The 21,498-nt window shown below is 40.8% G+C and overlaps 1 protein-coding gene across 1 annotated transcript in view; it reads left to right on the top strand.

Annotated features, from left to right (window-relative positions):
- Positions 1-21,498, top strand: part of MAP1B (microtubule associated protein 1B) — a 71,278-nt gene that overhangs the window by 42,243 nt on the left and 7,537 nt on the right. Inside the window, exons 3-5 of the mRNA XM_036403564.2 lie at positions 3,037-3,119; positions 6,708-6,848; positions 13,742-20,288. Coding sequence (XP_036259457.1) covers positions 3,037-3,119; positions 6,708-6,848; positions 13,742-20,288 — 6,771 coding nt within the window. The remainder of the gene's footprint in view (positions 1-3,036; positions 3,120-6,707; positions 6,849-13,741; positions 20,289-21,498) is intronic.

The raw sequence follows: 21,498 nt of genomic DNA, 5'->3' as shown, positions 1-21,498 counted from the left end.
GGCATGCCCAGGAAAAGTGTGGCAGTAGAGATGCTTGGTTAAACAAAACTTGAATGAGGACTTGATTTCTTTCCTTTGCCATTCATTTGTACTTTGTGTTTGCACAAATTTACATGGTTACTGTTAAAAATGTCTCTCATGTTCATGCTGCTTGATTGGCCTGACTTGACTATGTAAGTTAAGAAAGCTGTTCTGTCACTTTTCTAGGAAACGTGACTAACACCAACCCCATCTCAATAACCACACAATACATTTCATTGATATTTGGATGAGAAGGGGAGGCATAAGGATCCTATGGCCATAGAAACTGGGTTGATGAATGCAATTTTAAGCAAATTTCACACGCTATTTACTTCTCTCTGTTCTTGTTCTGAATCAAACAGGTGCCAGACTCTTTGCTCATATCAGTCTTTAATTTGAAGCTTTAATTAATAAAGATAAAAGATAGGCAGATACTTGGATTTCTTCCAAACACAAACAATATTTATATATTAAAGTCTTTAGAAGGGGCTTTGACTTGCTTCCTAGAAACTATAAGCAGGTAAAATCCATCTACCCAACCACTTCCATGCAAAGAGGAAGTATCTTCCTTCCTTCCTTTGTCAAGTCATAGAAATTATCGGTCATACGTAGAGAGAGGCTGCAAAAATCCAGTAAAGCAACCCCAGATGTACACAAGTCTCAGGTTCTCCCACTCACATCTGTAATTTAGTAAGTCACAGTCTCTTACCGGTTTATGAGGTGCTGTTGCTGCTTTCTGCTCCCACACTGTGATAGTTAATTTCTGTCTGATAAAACCATTCCCGTGGGAATGAGCTGAGCATCTCAGGATATCAATCTGGGCAGCAAGCCTGCATTACTCTTACAAAATTGCAAATAGTTTTTCCAAGTCTCCCCTATTTGTCAAGCAGTGACATGGGACCATGTTACTGACATCAGCAAGTAGCTGCAAACTTCCCAGATGTTCCTGGGATGGGAGCCCTCATAGTGACTCACAACCTGCCAGCGCCGGGTCCCCACCCTGTATGGTAATCAGTAACATGTTTATCCCAAGGAGCTGAAGAGGGAGACAGTCACATGTGCATCTCTGAGTAGGCACCCTGCACGTGGTGCAGACAACTTGCCTGCCCCTGGAGATCAGTCTCAGGGCCCATGAACCCACACAAGCACCAGAATAGGGTGTCTGGTAGGATGTGAGTAACCACCACTGGTGTTGGTCAGCAGGAGTTGTGGTTGTGACTCCTCAGGTAAAATCCTTCCTAGCTACACAGACACACGACTTGGAGCAGCTTCAGTTAAGTCCAAAGTATGTGCTTTGAGCCCGATGAAAGAAATGTGCATTTTTGACTAACTTTGCATGTGGCTAATTGCATATCTTTTCTACCTGTGTTTAATGTGTTCATGTCTAATGATACATGAACCTTAGTCTAGCCTGAAGCAAAGTATGTGCTCAGTGTCACCAACTATTACGCAAGAAATTTCAGTGTCTCCTAAAGTGTTCCTTTCCTTTCCTTAATGATAAGATTCAATAAACTCCGCCTAATCTCTTAATTTAAGGGAAATCTGACAAACAACTAAAATATCAGAGCACAGAGCATCTTCTGAAGGAGTCTGCAGTAACAGAACCATCTGGATGTTTTATTGACTGCAGCTTTATATGTGCATTTCTGATAGGCAAGGAACCAAAACTAAAATGAATTGCGAAGGATAATATCAGAACTGGGTGTTGCAGAGGGAGTGAAACTTGCCTTCTTCCCCTTTTGTAATATATAATTTGGATCCTTCTTTCAAGGAAGCATAGCAGAAAGAATGTATGTTAAGAAAACTGGGTTTCTTCAAACTAAGTAGATATTTATCCCTAAGTTTCTAGGCACTGTCATGCATAAGAGAATAGATTACAACCCTATCTCACATTTTACTTGAGAACACTATTTCCCTTCTCCATCACTTTCTATCATTTGGATGTATGCTCACATGCTTATAAATGTAGAGATTCCCCAGAGCAGCAGCGACAGACGCAGCACAGTGGGAGCTCAAGGGGCAGGGAGGAGGAGGAAGGTGGGACTGGTGCAGGCAGGTCAGGGAGGAAGGAAGGCTGGGGCAGGTAGGGCAGCACCAAGCCTGCCCCAGCCAGGGACTCTGTGGGAATGGCTGGCTGCCCTTTCTCTCACACAATGCTCTCAGGCATGTGGAGCTCCTTTTAGCCTGACTGTCCTCAGCCTTGTTAATTTACGTCTCTTTACAGGGGAGGTTTTCTAAGTTGGCAAATAGGTCTGTGTCCCTACTCCCTTTTAAGCCTAATTAATTATTTTAATTGATTAATACTGCACCAAGCAGTTTGCTCAGAAGGGATGGCTCTTCTGGTTTTTTGGACTAATTACCAGTCTGGATTTCTGAACAACAATCCAATGCTAATTAATCTCACTGCAATTCTCACAGAGAGAGACCCTGATAAGAACTTGCCAATTAACATAAGTGGCGGGGGGGGGGAATCAACAGTTCTATTTTGTTTCTCTGGCATTCACTCCCAGTCAGATGAATGTCACTATTAAATACAGAGTTAGTATGAAAGCCAGTAGGCTGTGAGGCTGCTCCCAACTTGCCCAGACTTTACTAATTCAGGATGTAGATGTTATTTTTATGCCCTGTCACTGTTGTTGCTTGACATTGCTTGCTACAGCTTTTGTAAGCAGGAGTGAGATAAAGTAGGGCAGCATGGCAAATGTCTAACCATCCCCACAGGGAACTTTTTGCAGTGTCCCAATGTTAATCAATACCAGTGGAAGGCTGAAGGGAGCATTTTGGCAGCATGGGTTCTAGTTTTCACTTGATTTGTCAGGGCCAGATGCTCAGCTGATGATGGTTACTCCCTTACCTGCACCAGCTCTGTGAGAACAAGGTGAGTTATAGGTAGTCCTTCAGACAGGTCAGCCAGAAGGCTGTCACACAATGAGATACACTGCAAACTCTTGCAAAGTCCTGGTCTATACCGCAATGGTTGAATTTAATTTTCCTTTTTCCTCTCTGCACTTGCAGGTCAGAAGATTCTTCACCACAGAAGTGATGTCTTAGAAACTGTAGTCCTCATCAATCCCTCAGATGAAGCAGTTAGTACTGAGGTAAGTAAGAAATACTTTGTTGAACATGTCATGAAAGCTCCACTACGTGGACATGATGAGGGCACTGAGGCAGATGTAGTTGAGGTGATTATCACCAGGCATCAGTCACTGACTGCCAGCTTAGAGGCTGACAAACTCAAATACTATTTTTCAAAGTCTTAGCAGATGATTAGAGCAGGTCCTGACTGTGAATGAAAGGGTATATTTGGAATAAATATAATGAAAAATGTCACCCATCCCTTGATCTTTTCCTGGTTTCCCAGACTCCTAACAAATTGTCAGAAGCATGGGACAGAAACACACCTCTGATCCCAGTGTTCCTTTTCTCATAATGCATCAAATTTTCTTCTTGATGAAGTAGAGGCAGCTGTGGTTAAGCTTTTCTTTTGCTTTGCCATTGTTTGGTAGCTCTAAGTGCCTATTTTACATATGAAGAAAGTGTCTGAAGGTGCCCAGGGACAAATTTGGGTCTGAGAGAATTACCAGCTATGTGGTGATGACTCTAGTTTGATCTATCTGGCCTTCAAAAAGCATGTGACATGATTAGTGAACCCTGGAGAGTGCCCATAAGAGGACTGCCAATTCCTTCTGAACTCAACAGAGTCAAAGAACTGATTGTGTAGCTCAAAGACAAAATTGATTCATTTAGCTAGTGAGAAGGTTGAAGTAATAGGGATAATTGCATTGCTGGTCTGTGCTGGGAAGCACTGCCACAGTCTAATTTCTTTTGGGAGATAAAGCAGTTCTGCTGGTGGTCACTGGTGAAAAAACCATTTTGCTGTCAATTGTTAAAAGATGTTGAACACAAACAGAAGAAAGGTCTCCAAAACAAATGAAGTTTCTGAACCTGTAGAAGTTAAAAAGCCACCTTAGTCAATGGAAACTTACTTACTAAAATACAGTGCATGAAAATTTCTTACAAGCCATTAGAGGTGCTTGGTAAGGACAAGGGGGTCACCAGGATAGCAAATCTATGGATTCATTCTGAGTAAAAAGCCCTCAAGTGTGTGCATGTGTGAAGGGGTGGAAGAGACGAAAAACTACCAAAAGCTGGGAAATGCTATTTCTGTTACTGCTGCTTGTCATTCCTTTGATGGATGACTACATAGAAGAATATGATCTACACCCATTAATGATTTCTGAACCCTGGGCTTACCCCATTGGCTCTGGAAGATGTTTGGCTATGTTACTGTAAATTTCATCTCACAAAACTGTGGGAAGTGATCTTTGCTTTCATCCTGCCTAACTGGCCCCAGTCAGACAGATGAGACTTAACTTGGCTGGCTAAGCAAGGCTCTGAATAGACACAATTCAGAAAGAGACCATCAAAAAGAGGTGGCAGAATTAAATCAGAGGTTGGAGTAGATATTCTCTGTTCACTATGGCAAATAGAACTCAATTTCATATATCAGAGATTTCCAGGGTGGGTCTGGGGGAGACAGAAATATACCATCTGAAGCTCTGACTTCACCTGAAGAGGAACTGGCATCTATTCACTCAGGAAAAAGACAAAACACACAAAGAAGCAAAAAACAAACCAAAGTAAAATAGCAGCATAAAAAAGAAAACCAAGCCAAACAAGAAAACAAAAAAAAAAATTAGAAAGAAATACAATATACCTCGTAACCTGGTGGTAGTCCACACATGATAGTGGCCAAAGCTCCTGTCATGTCCTGTCAAATGCCAAATACCTCCCATAAGAAAGAGGCCCAAAGAGAGAGAGATTGTTGTTTCCTGAAGAAAACCCCAATGAACATTTACTTCCATTTTAGGAAGTCCCCACTCCATTGCTTTAATGTTCCTGTGATTGTACCATATCATATGTACCATATCATGGGAAACCACTGATCTGCTGATGTGCTGGTCTCTGTTCACACTCCATCTTAATCTCTGTTTTGACTGAGCCTACATCCTGCTGTGCACTTTCTTCAACAAGTTTTGAACTTTAACCAGCAGTTAAACTGAACAGAATCATCACCTTGCAGTATTTCTTCTAAAATTAAGTGGTCTTGAAATCAGGAGACAAATTTCTGGTCATTCTTCAAAAAATCTTATTTGTACCCAGACACAGAATCTATGTGTCTCTTAAGGTCCTCCATGTGTACACATTATGATCTGTAATCTGCAAATATTTATTTACTTACTTTCTTGGCATAGTTTGCTAACTCTGCAGAATGTATTTTATTGTCAATTAATAAAATTGAAGGGAAATTATATGACAGTCAAATATCAGTGATTTCAGTGATTGACAAGTCAGGAAGTAGTTTTACTGTTGGAAAACCCGATGAGTTTACACAAAAGTCAGACTGATAAGCACTGCTGGCAGCAACAAAAGAAAACTTAGAAGAGGAAGCCAGTTCCGATACAGTTAGAATAGAGTGAAAGCAGAGAAGATTTGAGTAATGCACGTCAGACAAATGTTTGCACTTATCTATAGTTTTGTCTGAAATAGAAATAGATACATTAAATCCATACATTATATTTCTGAATATATAATTATTTAGTGCAATTAGTGGCACTCCAGCGCTAGTCCTATGTTTAATTAGAGGAACTTTCTGCTGCTCAGTATCAGGGTCATTTATTTAATAAAATAAGAGTGAAGACATGGTTGAATTGGGATCTTCTTTGAGATACATACTCTCCAATGTGTGTTTTCTTGTTGTACTAGAAATGTGAGTTGTTCAGCAGAGATTCAAGTTAAGCCTCCCTGGCTCAGCCTCCTGGCATTCACAAGAGTTATTTGGAGAATTGATTGCTTAATAATCAGTGCAAACCTTGGAAAGAATATCTTGCTAGGAGAGCTGAGCTGATTGTGTCATCTCCATGGAGATGGAGCTTGGGTGCATTATCATGGGGGCTGTCGCAGATGGACTCTGCTCATTTGCTCAATTAGTTTAATATGTGGATAGCCTTGTTCTGAAATTACTGTTCTGGTTTGATTTAATTCTTCCTTAAGAGAGGAATTAGTGCACTTAAAATTCATAGCTTACTATAGACTGAATTGGTATTTCAGTGTTGGGTAAGACTTTTGAAGTATTTGCAAAGCATTTACTCAACAATATAGAATCTTACACAGGTTTTGTTTAGTTTTCTTCCTAAATTTAGAATATATGGCTTTCTCTTAGCATGCACATAAATCTCCCTCTTGGGAGTGGTAAGCAAGAACAATTAGCAGCTGTAGTGAGGGTCAAGTAAAGTAACGAGCGTGTGCTCTTAAATAGTTTACCAAGGTTGTCCTGATATAATTCTGTAAAAGTATACCAAGAACTATACTATGAATAAGTTTGTTGCTAAAATAATGTTTTCTTCGTTCAAGTTGTATTCTGTTCTGCTCTTTGCTGGTTTTTTCATGTCATTAATTTGGTTTATTCTTCAGACCTTCTTTCTAACTCCATCTTGCCCCTCCTTTTTTTCATGTTTTTCCCTTTCTCTTTGTCTTTTGTAAACAGCAGTGTAACTCCATAATGTTTTGGGAGTCCTGTTCCAGAGACTGGTTGTAAATTAGGAGAAATAATCTCTGTGTTCTCACTAGACTATTGAAACACATGGTCACTCCCATTATTGATGTATTTCTCTTCTTCACTCTAGGTGCGCTTAATGATCACAGATGCTGCAAGGCACAAGCTCCTTGTTCTAACTGGCCAGTGCTTTGAAAACACAGGAGAACTCATTCTTCAGTCAGGGTCCTTCTCCTTCCAGAACTTCATTGAGATCTTCACAGATCAAGAGGTATGTTTAGAAAAGTGTCTTCCATGCATTGTTATTGGCAGAGATTCCTAGGAAGGCTAAAAGTGTCTGTCTTGTTAGAGTTACCATAGGCAGCCTGGTGCTGCTGCTCTTTACTCTTTATTATAGGGTTTCTTGCAAAAAATTTATTTATTTTACTTTAGATTTAATGTAAATTGCCTAACAAAATAATCGAATATTAATTTGGGAAATTAAATTACAACTTCCAGAAAGAAAAAATCAAGGAATCCTTAAAAATGGAAGGAGATAGTCCTGTGTTTAAAATACACATTTAAGGTGCACATATAACATATTCGAATTAAACTTGACACCAGGTTCTTGCCTGTGGCTAATTATCAAGTGGCATTAATAAGACAGAGGGTGTTAGAATAACTGTATTTTTTGCACCATCTACCTGCTTAACTTTTTTATAGTAGTGTCTAAAATATGGCCAGTGAATCTGGCTTTTACATACCAAAACGATAAGTATTAAATATACCAGTATTTACCATTTGTTTCATGACTTGTTACTTTGCTCTCTTCCTTAATGCACTGTGTCTGAAAGTTCCCATAGGGCAGGAATCCATAGTAAACAAGCTGTCATACTTAATTTGGCTGCCATATAAAGTATATATTAAATAAACTGTATGGCTGCATCCATACAGGTTTAGTTTCCACTATTAATTAGAAGCATGTCAGTAGGCTGAGGTTTGAAAGTTCAGCACTGAAATAGCATAGTTTGCATGAGCTCTAGTTTGACCTTACTGTATCCATTTGATCTTTCTCAAAGTCTCTTTGTTCAGCAAATGGTTGAGGAGAGAGCTGGATTCCTGCTCCCTGAGACAGTCCTGGGACCTAAAATTCACTGGCACTTCTCAGAGTTACTTTTCTATGAAATTACAAGCTCAAGTTCCTTATGTCTGCCTAATTAGTGACATAATTACTTCATGACTACATGCAAAACTAGGGGCAAATGCCACCATTACCATTAGGAAACAAAATTATTGCTTGGAAAGTAGGAGGATGGGGCTTGGCCATGAGTTGCAGATGCTGTGGGGTTGCTGCAGTAGTGGGTGTTCAGGACACACTCCTGTGGGCTATGAGTAAGGCTCATTTGGCTCATCTCTGTGGCTGGCAGTGTGCTCACCAGCCAGCTGGCGTGGCTCTCAGCAAGTGCTGGCTTCCAGCCTATTGTTCCTGAAGCCTCAGGGTCTCAGTGTGTCTGCAGGCTTTCAAAAAAGAAAGATCATGTTTGTCATACTGCAGTTCATGTGTGCAACATTTTTATTAAAAATTGAAAAGAATTAGGAAAAATGGTCTAGAAAAAGTGGCTACTGGTTTTCTATGTGGTGACGAGATGAAAGAATTACTGTGCTGTCCTGATCCGAGTGGACTTGGCAGTGACAGATTTACAGTTGGACTCAACGATATTAAGGGTCTTTGGCAACCTAAACAATTCTGTGATTCTATGACAATGTAGGGTGGGAGTGTTTCTGGCCTCTGCCCATTTTTACTTCACTGGGCCAATCCTGAACTAAGGTCAGGAATGTGCTTGCAAATAAGTAAATACACTTTGGGAGTTACTTGTATAAAGTCTAATTCAGAAATCTGTCTCTAGTATGCAGACCTCTCTTCAGGAAAAGTCTGAAAGCAGGTTTTTCAATTTATCCTATGTGGGAAGGTGTGAAATGTCCCATTCCCTTGCTTCTTCAACGGCAGCTAAAACACAAAAGTTTTTCTTTGTACCTTTGTGATTCAGGGTAGGAAGTAATAACCATGTTTTCTCTGAGCAGCCAATTTACTGTTTGTCTTCACTGGCTGAGACACCTTTAAAACTCAAGCATTCCTCAACAGATGTCTTTCAATGTTTAAAAAAAGGTTTATTCAGGTTTACTGGTATATTTCCTTGCTCACGCAGTGGTTTTGAATTTGGAGAAGAGAAGGAATAGCTACATCTTTTTGTTACTGTCTATGCCTAGTGTCACCATTTGAAATTCAAATCCATTGAATACTTTTTTCTGAGGCATGACTGAATTTGCTATTCCTAACAGATACAATCTGTGCCTGGAATAAATGTCCTTTAATTTTTCATTAGCCTGGGCTTCCAATGGCTTAACACTGTCTGCATTATGCATGCCAACTTTAGGGAGCAAAAAAGTCAGAATTTAGAAGTATGAAGCAGAAATCCAAATATGGTAAAATATAAACTGGAGAGGAGTCACCCCAAACCTTGACACAGTATATTCATTCCCCAGTATGTTACCAAATAATTTTGTTTTATCTAGACAGAAAATCGGCCCTTTATGAGACACAGTCTGTACTCCAGTTTTATTTCCTTATGCATGCAACAGACTTGGATTTATTTATTCAGAGTAAATGATTTTTTCTTGCATTTGTCTCTTCTAATAAAAACTCTCTCAGTGTTTTCAACCCTGATCAGAGACATGTCATAAGAAGTACTCTTGAGAATCTAAATCCATTTCAAAGCTGTCATCTGTGCTGCCCCTCTTTTCTTAATTCTGCAATTAACAACAGTAATGATTCCCCAATTGTCCTTATCTTTTAACTTTTTCAGCCCTTTCTCCATTATTCTTTCTGCTTTGTTTTTTCATTTGCTGTCATTCAGATAGGGCCATATCTGACATATGGGTGAGATTTATTTATACTCCTGTCAAATGGTTTAGATACTCAGTAACAATTATACAGGAAGGTAGAAAATATTTATTTTGGGCTTTATTTATCTCTTGGTTGGACTGGTATTTTTAAAACAGCCACTGCATCTTTGTTGAGTTATATGTTTGGTAAATGCTCAAAAATAAGTTATGTAACACAAAGAAAAAACTACACACAGAGAGGCCCAAAGAGATCCAGCACAATCAAAAACATCATTAATCTTTTATATATTAATTTCCTCTGTTGATACAGCTTGTGGTCCAAGAATTCCCAAACATTCAGTAGTGTTATCTGTACCATCCTTGTGAAAAATGTTCTTAAATCTTGAACTGACAACTGAATCTCTGCAAAGAAGATTATGGTACTTTTGTGATGATGTGCTGGCACATTTTCCACTGACATTTAATATCTGAATTACTTCTCTACAGAAGTTTGGTTGTCTCTTTGTTAAGGGCAAATAGAACAGAAATAAGCTACATTTTACTGAATTGTCAGTTAAAAAAAGTCAAATGAAAGTATCTGTGGGACTGAAATAAGGTAAAATATGTCATACTTTTTCATGTTTGTCTCCTTATCTGGAACTATCAAATACTGTTTTTTAGTTCAGAACCCTGTGATAAAAAATGGCTCTTTGTACTGTGGAATGGAAATTAATATTTTCTGTGCCTTTTTTTGCAGCAGTTGGTTTTGGTACTAGAATGTTAAGTAAAACTGGCAAAATTAATAGAATTACTCCAGATGTCAAATTTTGTGGTCCATGAATTTTGATTCAAACTAGTGACAAGAGCATTTTTAACCCTATTTTTTTTCCCTTGATCTTTCTTTGGCTCTGGACCTTGGGATCTCAGAAGTACAAAATTTAGAATTATAGATTCATAGAATCATTAAGATTGGAAAAGACAAATTCACAGAATTGTTTGGGTTGGAAAAGATCTTAAAGATCATAAAGTCCAGCTCTTACCCAACACTTCCAAATTCAACACTAAACTCTGCCCCCAAGCACCAGCACATCTACAGATCTTAAATACCTGCAGGGATGGTGACTCAACCACTTCCCTGGACAGCCTGGTTTAGTGTTTGACAACCCATTTGGGGAGGAAATTTTCCCTCTTACCCAATCTGAACTTCCTCCGGTGCAATTTCACACCATTTCTTGTCCTCCTGTTATTTGTAACTTGGGAGAGCAGACCAAGTCCACACCTGGCTACACCTTCCTTTCAGGCAATTGCAGAGAGAAATAAGATCCCCCAAGCCTCCTTTTTTCCAGACTAAACAACCTCAGCTCACTCAGCCACTCCTTGTCAGACTTGTTCTCCAGGCCCTTCACCAACTCCGTTGCCTTTCTCTCGACATGCTCAAGCTCCTCAGTGTCTTCCTTGGAGAGAGGAGCCCAAAAACTTACAGTTATTTTCATTTCTGAAGTATTAACTCATTTCTTAATCACGGAATCACAGAATCATTAGGGTTAGAAGGGACATCTGGAGATTATCCAGTCCAAGCCCACTGCCAGGGCAGGGTCACCCAGAGCAGTTGACACAAAAACTTGTCCAAGTGGATTTTGAATATCTCCAGAGAGGGAGACTTCAGAGCCTCCCTGGGCAGCCTGTTCCAGTAGTCTGCCATCCTCAACATAAAGAAGTTCTTCCTCATTTTGAAGTGGAACTCGTATTTTAGCTTATGGCCATTGCTCTCATCCTGTCACTGGCTACCACCAAAAAGAGTCTGGCACATTCCTCTTGACACCTGCCTTTGAGATATTAAATATGTATTGACAAGAACACCTCACAGACTTCTCTGGACTAAACAGGCCCAGTTCCCATGTTCTCATCCTAAGAAAGATGTTTCAGTCCCTTCATCATCTCTGTGACTTCTGCTGGACCCTTTGTAGTTCTGTCTTTCACGATCTCTGGAGACCAGAATTGAAAACAGCACTCCAGATGTGGTCTCACTAAGGCTGAGTGGAGATCATCTCCCTCAACCTGCTAGCTACACTCTTCCTGATGGAAGAGTAGCTTTCCAGGAATGGTGTCCTCTAGGGATACAATTGACCATCTTGGCCACAGGGACACTTTGCTGGCAAATAGTCAACTTGGCATCCACCAAGATTCTCGGGTCATTCTCTGCAGAGGTGCTTCCCAGCAATTCAGCCCCCATCCTGTTACTGGTACTTTGGGTTACACCTCCCCAGATGCAGAACCCTGTACTTGCCTTTGTTGAACTTCATTCTCTACACCCAGTTTTCCAGCCTTTTGAGGTCATGCTGAATGGCAGCCCAGCCTTCAGGTGTATCAGCCACTCCCCACAGTGTCATCAGCAAACTTGCTCAGGGTGCATTCCATCCCTTCATTCAGGTTGCTGATAAAGAGTTTGAATAAGACTGGATTCTCCTCAGCTGATCACAACTCTCTGAGCTCTGTTATTCAGCCAGTCCTTGATCCACCTCGTTGTCCATTCTAACCCACATCTCTTGAGCTTTATTTACAAGGGTGTTATGGGAAACCTTGTCCAAAGCCTTGCTGAAGTGGAGGCAGACAACATCCACTGCTCTCCCCTCACTGACCTGTCCTGCCCTGCCATCATGGAAAGCTGTCAGATTGGTCAGCATGACTTCCCCTTGGGCAATCTTTTCTGACTGCCCCTGATGTCCTTCTTTTCTTTTATTTGCTTGGTGATGACCTCCAGAATGACCTGTTCCATCACCTTTTGAGGAGTGGAAGTAAGGCTGACTGGCCAGTGTTTCCTGGGTCCTTTTTCTTCCCATTTTTTAATAGAGGAGTAACACTGACTTTCCTCCAGTCATCATCCACCTCTCCTTTTCTCCATGACTTTTCAAAGAGTGTTTTAGCAACATCTGCCAGCTACTTCAGCACCTGTGGGTGTATCTTATCAGGACCCATGGATTTATGGATGTTATGTCTGCCCAGCCAATCTCTAATGCAACCCCCTAGAACCAAGAAAACTTCCTTTTCTCCATCCTCCCTTATCTGCAAGATCTGAGGGCTGGCCTCAGCAGTAAAGGCTGAGGCAAAGAAGGCATTCAGTAATTCCACCTTCTCTAAGTTTTCCATAACCAGGAGACCAATCTGATTTATCAGTGACCCACATTTTCCTTATTCTTCCTTTGGCTGCTGATGTACTTGTAGAAGTCCTTCTTGCTGTCCTTGATGGCCCTTACCAGACTCAGTTCTAGCTGGGCCTTGACCTTCCTTGTTACATCCCTGCATATTCTGACAATGTTCCTATAGTTCTTCCATGTGGTCTGTGCCTTTTTTCACTTACCATAAATTTCTTCCTTCCATTTGAGATTTACTAGAAGCTCCCTGCTTATCCATGCAGGTCTCCCGACCCCTTTGTTGCTCATTGGGAATACACTGGTCTTGAGCTTGAAGGAAGGATGCTTGAATGCCGACCAAGTCTCTGGGACCCCCATATTTTCCAGAACCCTAAACCATGGAATTCCTCCAAGTAGTCTTTGAAGAGGTCTAAGTTCAGGACCTCTGAACTTAAGTAAGCAGTAAATCCTGAACTTAAGCCGTAAGTCCTGCTTACTGCTTTGCTTCCTCACAAGATTCTGAATTCAAGCATCTCGTGATCACTGTTCTGGAAAACTCTCCTGCAGCCAATTTTGATAAATCCAGGAGCAGTACTGGCTTTTCAGGAGCCAGCCCACAGAAAGACCTGCACAAACAGTGGTGTGGTAGAATATATCCCAAGAGACACAGAAAGGATGGCAACTGCCCCTGGGAGGATGCTGCTTCCTCTGTGTGGCAGTTGTTTTCTGCCTGTTAAGAGGTTGTACTTTGTCCTTTAGATACTTGGCTGTCTCTTCTGGGTGCACTGGACCAGCTGGGAGACTCATGAGCCCATGGTAGACATACAGTGGCAGCTCAGGCTGCATTATCCCCACAGTCTTCATGCCCTCTCAGTATAATAGTTAGGATCATCCTTCTATAAAGTATGAAGAATGGAAGGGGGAACCTTATATCCTGTTGTCCTTTGGGCAGTACTGACCAGAAATAAGGTCCTCCTTTGTATTTTAAAAAAATAAGGCAGTAAAATAGTTGTGATACCAGCTTACTTTAGTATCTAGAATGGGGACTCGCCAGTGCAGAACCAAATGAAAAAGATTTTATCTATCTGATCAGGAACTATGTGTTGGCATTAATTGTCATTAAAAAATAAATTTGTTTGCATCTTCTTGTGTTTTTGTTTTATAACCCTAGATTGGTGAATTGCTGAGCACCACACACCCTGCCAACAAAGCCAGCCTAACTCTTTTCTGCCCTGAAGAAGGGGACTGGAAAAATTCCAACCTTGACAGACACAACCTTCAAGACTTCATTAACATTAAACTCAACTCAGCTTCCATATTGCCTGAGATGGAAGGACTCTCTGAATTCACAGAGTATCTGTCAGAATCAGTAGAAGTACCATCGCCTTTTGACATTTTGGAACCTCCAACCTCAGGAGGTTTCTTGAAGCTCTCCAAACCCTGCTGTTACATTTTCCCAGGGGGAAGAGGGGACTCTGCATTGTTCGCAGTGAATGGATTCAATATGCTTATCAATGGAGGATCCGAAAGAAAATCTTGTTTTTGGAAACTTATCCGGCACTTGGACAGGGTAGATTCTATTCTGCTCACTCACATCGGAGATGACAATCTGCCAGGAATCAATAGCATGCTTCAGCGAAAGATAGCTGAACTAGAAGAGGAACAGTCCCAAGGGTCTACTACCAACAGTGACTGGATGAAAAATCTGATCTCGCCTGATTTAGGAGTTGTGTTCCTTAATGTACCTGAGAACCTGAAGAACCTGGATCCTAATTTTAGAGTAAAAAGGAGTGTAGAAGAAGCTTGCTTTACTCTCCAGTATTTAAATAAGTTGTCTATGAAACCAGAACCTCTTTTCAGAAATACAGGAAATACCATTGACCCTATCATTTTATTTCAGAAAATGGGAGTTGGCAAACTTGAGATGTATGTGCTTAATCCTGTCAGAAATAGCAAAGAGATGCAATATTTTATGCAGCAGTGGAGTGGTACTAACAAAGATAAAGCTGAATTCCTGCTACCTAATGGCCAAGAGCTAGACATTCCCTTATCCTATTTCACCTCTGTCTCATCCCTGATTGTGTGGCATCCAGCTAATCCTGCAGAAAAAATAATCCGAGTTCTCTTTCCTGGAAACAGCACCCAGTATAATATTCTAGAGGGACTAGAAAAACTCAAACACTTAGACTTCCTTAAACAGCCAATGGTTACACAAAAAGATCTAACTGGGAACATTGCTAGTCCAGCTGTGAAACAAGCGAAATTGAAACAACGAACAGATAGCAAGGAGAGTCTGAAGCCTGCTGCAAAGACACCACCAAATAAGCCTGTCAGAAAGGAATCTAAAGAAGAAACACCAGAGTCTGTGAAGCCTAGTCCAGTACCAGAAAAGCCTCAGAAGCTGGAAAGTAAAGAAAAAGTTCCAGTTAAAAAAGAAAAACCAGCAAAAGTAGAGGCCAAACCAATAGTGGTGGAAAAAGACATAGCAAGCAAGGAAGAACAACTAGTGAAATCTGAAACTCCTGAAAAACAAGGTACAGATGTAAAACCGAAAATGTCAAAGGAGAAGACAGTGAAAAAGGAAGTCAAAGCAAAACCTGAAGAAAAGAAGGAGGACAAAGAAAAACCAAAGAAAGAGGTTTCTAAAAAAGAAGAGAAAACACCCATCAAAAAAGAAGAAAAACCAAAAAAAGAAGAGATCAAGAAAGAAGTTAAGAAAGAGGTGAAAAAGGATGACAAGAAGGAAGCTAAGAAAGAAATAAAGAAAGAAGCTTCAACAAAAGAAGCTAAAAAAGAAGTTAAAAAAGAAGAGAAGAAGGAAATCAAGAAGGAAGACAAAGAAGCCAAAAAGGACATCAAAAAGGTTCCTAAAGAAACAAAGAAGACAGCTACTCCTTCAAGTGAAGCCAAAAAGCCAGCAGCAAAGCCTAAGCCACAAAAGAAGGAGGAACCTGCTAAAAAAGAAGCAATAGCTGCTGGAAAGCCAAAGGAAAAAGGAAAAGTTAAAAGTGTGAAGAAGGACCTCAAAGTCAGTGGAGCACAAGCTGCCCTTGCAGCAGTTGGAGCCACAACTGTAGCAGCTGCAGAAATTACAGCCGGTGGAAAGGAGCTTGAAGCAGAGAGATCCCTTATGTCTTCACCAGAGGATTTAACAAAGGATTTTGAGGAACTAAAAGCTGAAGAAGTAGAAACAATAAAAGAAACAAAATCTGAAGTTGCACTTATAAAGGATGATCTGAAACTCACTGGCACAGTACAAAAAGACACTTTTGAAGTACAAAAAGAAAAATTGGATAATGAAGGACCTGCTGAGTCATCTGATGAAGGCATAACTACCACAGAGGCTGAGGGTGAGTGTGAACAGACACCTGAAGAATTGGAACCTGTGGAAAAACACAAGGTTGATGACAACGAAAAGTTTGAAGATGAGGGAACTGGCTTGGAAGAATCATCTGAAGCAGATTATGAAGAAAAGGCAGAGACAGAAGAAGCTGAAGAACGAGATGAAAATGAAGTAGAAAAAACACAACTGGATGCCACAAAACCATATGTGGAAGAATCAAGAAAAATTCCAGGTGCTTCAGAAAAAGTAATGACTCAAGTAGATACTAATATTAAAGATGAAAATTATATTGAAAAGGCCGATTATGAGGCATCTGATGAACGAGCTGAAGAAGACAGGGAAGAAGCAATAGAAAAGGCAGAAACTGAAGAGACTGAAGAAGATGAGGAAGACAAAGCAGAAGACATCAGAGATGAAGAAGAAACTGAAAAAACAGAGGCCGAAGAAGAATACGTGATGGCTGTGGTAGACAAAGCTGCAGAATCTGGTGAAGCCGAGGATAAGTATGGCTTACTCATAATTACACCAACTAAGCGCTCCGAGTCTCAGTCTCCTGTGATTGAACCAGCTTCTTCTATCCATGACGAGACACTGCCTGGTGGTTCAGAAAGTGAAGCCACTGTTTCTGATGAAGAAAATAGAGAAGATCAACCTGAGGAGTTCACTGCTACTTCAGGTTACACACAGTCCACCATTGAAATATCCAGTGAACCAACTCCAATGGATGAAATGTCAACACCCCGAGATGTCATGAGTGATGAAACTAACAACGAGGAAAGCGAGTCACCCTCTCAGGAATATGTGAACATTACCAAGTATGAGACATCACTGTACTCTCAGGAGTTCAGCAGAACTAAACTTTCTCCACTTCCAGATGCTTTTAATGGGTTATCGGAAGGATCCAAAACAGAGGCGACAGAAGGAAAGGATTATAATGCCTCAGCTTCCACCATCTCACCACCCTCTTCATTAGAAGAAGACAAATTCTGCAAATCTGCATTCCAAGATGTATACCGGCAAAGAGAAAGTGAAATCCAAGGCACTGACAAATTAGAAATCAGAGAACCCTATCAAGAAGATGGTGGAAAACATAGTTCAGCCAAAAGTCCAGCTGACAGTTTGTCCCCTCCATCGCCTGTTGCCAAAACACCACTGAGTGAACGCAGTGTGAATTTTTCGCTCACTCCCAATGAGATCAAGGTTCCTTCTGAGTCTGTCCCCACTGCTAAATTGCCTGATGTACACCAAGAAGTTGCTGAAGAGCACTGCACAAGCCCTGAAGATAAAACATTAGAAGTAGCATCTCCGTCACAGTCTGCTGCTGGTAGTGCTGGCCACACACCTTATTATCAGTCTCCCACTGATGAAAAGTCCAGTCAGCTTCCCTCTGAAACCAGTGAAAAGTCAACAGAAGCTCCTGTTAGCTTTGAGTTCAGTGAAGTTAAAGATGAGTCTGAGAAATGCAGAATAAGCCCTATGGATGAGCCCGTGCCAGATTCAGAATCTCCTATTGAAAAGGTTCTCTCGCCTCTGAGGAGTCCACCACTGATAGGTTCAGAGACCACTTACGATGCATTTTTGAGTGCTGATTTAAAGTCTCCTACCAGAGATTATGGAAGTCCTTCTGAGGGGAAACCTGAAAAGGAAAAATCACCTGTTCAGATGAGCCCAGCTTCTGAAGCAAGCTCTGTGGGCCTCTTCCAAGAAAAACAAGATGAAAAAAGCATGGAATTTATGGTAATTAAGGAAGGCTTCAGCCTGGAAAGGAAAATGGAGGATACAGAACCCAGCAGCTCCCAGTCTTCACTGGTCTTGGATGAGAGGAAGTTAGCAGGTGATCTCTCACCAACTCAAATAGATATCAGTCAGTTTGGTTCTTTAAAAGAAGATACCAAAATGTCAATTTCTGAAGGCACTGTTTCTGACAAGTCTGCAACCCCCGTTGATGAGGTTGTTGCAGAAGACACCTATTCCCATATAGAAGGAGTAGCTTCTGTCTCTACAGCATCTGTTGCCACTAGTTCATTTCCAGAACCAACTACTGATGATGTATCTCCTTCTTTGCATGCTGAGGTTGGTTCTCCCCACTCCACTGAAGTTGATGATTCCCTTTCAGTGTCAGTTGTTCAAACACCAACAACTTTTCAGGAAACAGAAATGTCTCCATCTAAAGAAGAGTGCCCAAGGCCTATGTCAATTTCTCCACCAGATTTCTCACCTAAAACTGCAAAATCAAGAACACCAGTGCTTGATCACAGATCTCCTGAGCAGTCAGCTATGTCAGTAGAATATGGTCGGGAGTCACCTGAGCAGTCTTTAGCAATGGATTTTAGTAGGCAGTCTCCAGAATATCCTGCTGTAGGCTCTAGTGTACACCATATATCTGAAAACGGACCAACAGAAGTAGATTATAGCCCTTCAGATACACAGGAGTCTCCTTTTGCACAGAAGATTTCACCTGTGGAACAATCATCTTACTCTCAAGAGAAGGATATTTCAGAAATTATTTCAGTTTCTCAAATTGAAGCTTCATCCTCAACTTCATCAGCTCATACACCTTCCCAGGTAGCTTCACCACTGCCAGAGGAAACTTTTTCAGGTGGTGTTCCACCCAGAGAGATGTCACTGCATTCTTCTTTTACCTCAGAAAAGGTGCAGAGCCTGGGGGAAAAGCTGTCACCGAAATCTGACCTGTCTCCACTAACTCCAAGGGAATCTTCTCCCCTGTATTCTCCTACTTTTCCAGACTCACCTCCTGCAAACACAGAAGCAGTGTCAGCTAGTCACACACCTTTGTTGTCACAGCGTGTGTCTCCTGTCAAAGCTTTTGGTTATCAGGAACCCCTATCAAAGCACAGTCCAGAACCTTTACTCAGCCCAGATAAAGAAGATTCAGAGAAAAGCAGCAGGTCACCAGAAGAACTTAGTTATTCATATGAGGCCAGAGAGAAAAGTACGAGGTCACCAGAGAATATCAGCTATTCCTATGAGGCAGTCGGAAAATCTACTAGATCACCTCAAGCTATGGATTATTCCTATGAGACAAGCAGAAAAACTACTAGGTCTCCTGAGACCACAGATTATTCCTATGAGATAACCAGGAACACTACTAGGTCACCTGAGGGTACAGACTATTCATATGAGATAATTGAAAAAAATATGAGGTCATCTGACGTCACAGATTATTCTTATCAGATAACAGGGAAAACTACCAGATCACCAGAGGCCACAGATTATTCCTATGAGATAGCTGGGAAAACCACCAAATCACCTGAAGCCACAGATTATTCCTATGAGTTAACTGGGCAAGCCACCAGATCACCTGATACTATGGATTATTCCTATGAAACAACAAGGAAAACCTCTAAGTCACCAGAAGACATTGGCTACTGCTATGAGACAATTGGGAGAGCCACTAGGTCATCAGAGGCCATGACTTACTCTTATGAGACAACTGGGAAAGCCTCCAGTTCACCTGAAGCCACAGATTACTCGTTTGAGACAACAGGGAGAGCTAGCACTGAGAGGTCACCTGAAGCTACCAGCTATTCCTATGAAGCAAGTGCACATTTTACTCCGGGTAAATCGTTAGCAGAATCCCGTCAAGATGTTGACTTATGCCTTGTGTCCTCTTGTGAATATAAACATCCCAAAACTGAACTTTCACCTTCATTTATCAACCCAAATCCCCTTGAGTGGTTTGCAAGTGAAGAACAGTCCCAAGATCAGGAGAAGCCACTAACTCAGTCTGGGGGAGCTCAGCCTCCTTCTGGGGGAAAGCAGCAAGGGCGGCAGTGCGATGAAACTCCTCCCACATCTGTGAGCGAGTCTGCCCCGTCTCAGACCGATTCGGATGTTCCCCCGGAGACTGAGGAATGCCCTTCCATCACTGCAGATGCTAACATTGACTCAGAAGATGAGTCGGAAACCATTCCAACGGACAAGACAATTACGTACAAACACATTGACCCACCACCTGTCCCAATGCAGGATCGCAGTCCTTCCCCCAGGCACCCTGATGTTACCATGGTTGATCCAGAGGCTCTGCCAGTTGAACAGAATTTAGGTAAACCTTTGAAGAAGGACCTCAAAGAAAAGACAAAGACAAAAAAGCAGGGTACCAAGACCAAGTCATCTTCTCCTGTTAAAAAAAGTGATGGTAAATCAAAACAAGTGGCTTCACCAAAGCCAGCTACAAAAGAATCTTTAGACAAAATTTCCAGAACAGCTTCTCCAAAAAAGAAGGAATCTGTGGAGAAGGCAACCAAAAATATCTCTAATCCAGAGGTAAAGTCTCGAGTGGAAGAGAAAGATAAGGATACCAAGAATGCAGCAAATACAACAACATCCAAGTCAGCAAAGACTGCAACCACAGGTAAAGACAAATATTAATGCCCTGGTGTTATGATTTTCTTAGTTGTTGCAGTCTAGTTAGTTTGCTATTATATCAGCTTAAAGTGTGGTTTGTGGCATATCCTCGAAGAAAGTTCAGGTTTTAAGTACAAACCTAGCATGTAAATGCCACATTTAAATGCATGAAAGTCACTACTTTCACTTCTATAATCTGAGAAAATTGACATCTGTTTGCCCAGAGAGTACATAAAATAGAAAGAATTTAATACAAGCTGTCTGAACAGTTAACCACCTAATAGAATTGAAAGTACCACTTTTGTAGGTGAAGTAAAATCAGTAGCAAGGTGAACCCTTTTATTCATTGTGAGAAATAAGTAGATACAATTCTCTTTAACATAAATTAATGCAATTTAATATTGTGCGAGGCAAAGTCACTATCTCTCTTTGGATCCTCTTATTACTTTGCTGAATTGATTTTAAAAGCAGCATTTAAAAAAAATTTAACATTAGTAAAAGCATTTTGAGTGAAGTAAGCATGTACATCACACAATCCAGTCTTATGCCATCACTGGTAACTGAATATATAGAAAGTTAATGTAATTTTGAATGTCTGTTATACATTCTAAGAAGCAAAAAATTGTGAATTAGATTACTGAAGGAGGTATTGTGCTAATCAGTTGTTTCCAGCAGACCTTCTTAGGCACTATTTGGGGGACAGTTTGATTTTTCAAACATCTGTGAGGACTGATGTTTGTTGAAAGCTTCTTTACAAGGAGCAGTTCTAGAATTCAGCACAAACAAACCAGTCGTCAACTGTCCTTAGCTTCCCCATTTTTGGTAGTCCACTGTTCCTTTCTCACCCCATCATTTGCATCTCTGTTAGAAGATACATTTGAAAGCAGCAATGTAGTTATTCTTGCTGTGCATTTCTGCAGCATTTAAGTTCTAGTCATTAGGCAGACTTCTCAGGTATATGCTGGAATAATTTGTAATGACATAAAATTGTAAAAATATAGCAACAAGTATCATAATCAGTGTTGGTATGTACAAATTAAAATGACATTTGAGATTTTTTTTTAATCATCAAAGATGATAAAATATTTTGTAACAAAACCAATAGCAAAACCTGTCTAAATCAGGAAATCTTATCACTTCATTTGGCATTTTGCCCTGTGGTGAGTGTCAGAACATGCTAGACAACTGTAAGGGAGTTTTCTGGCCTTACACTGTTT

Source organism: Molothrus ater, chromosome Z (assembly GCF_012460135.2).
Source record: "Molothrus ater isolate BHLD 08-10-18 breed brown headed cowbird chromosome Z, BPBGC_Mater_1.1, whole genome shotgun sequence".
Taxonomy (NCBI): Eukaryota; Metazoa; Chordata; class Aves; order Passeriformes; family Icteridae; genus Molothrus; species Molothrus ater.
This window is presented reverse-complemented; position numbering and strand designations above follow the sequence as displayed.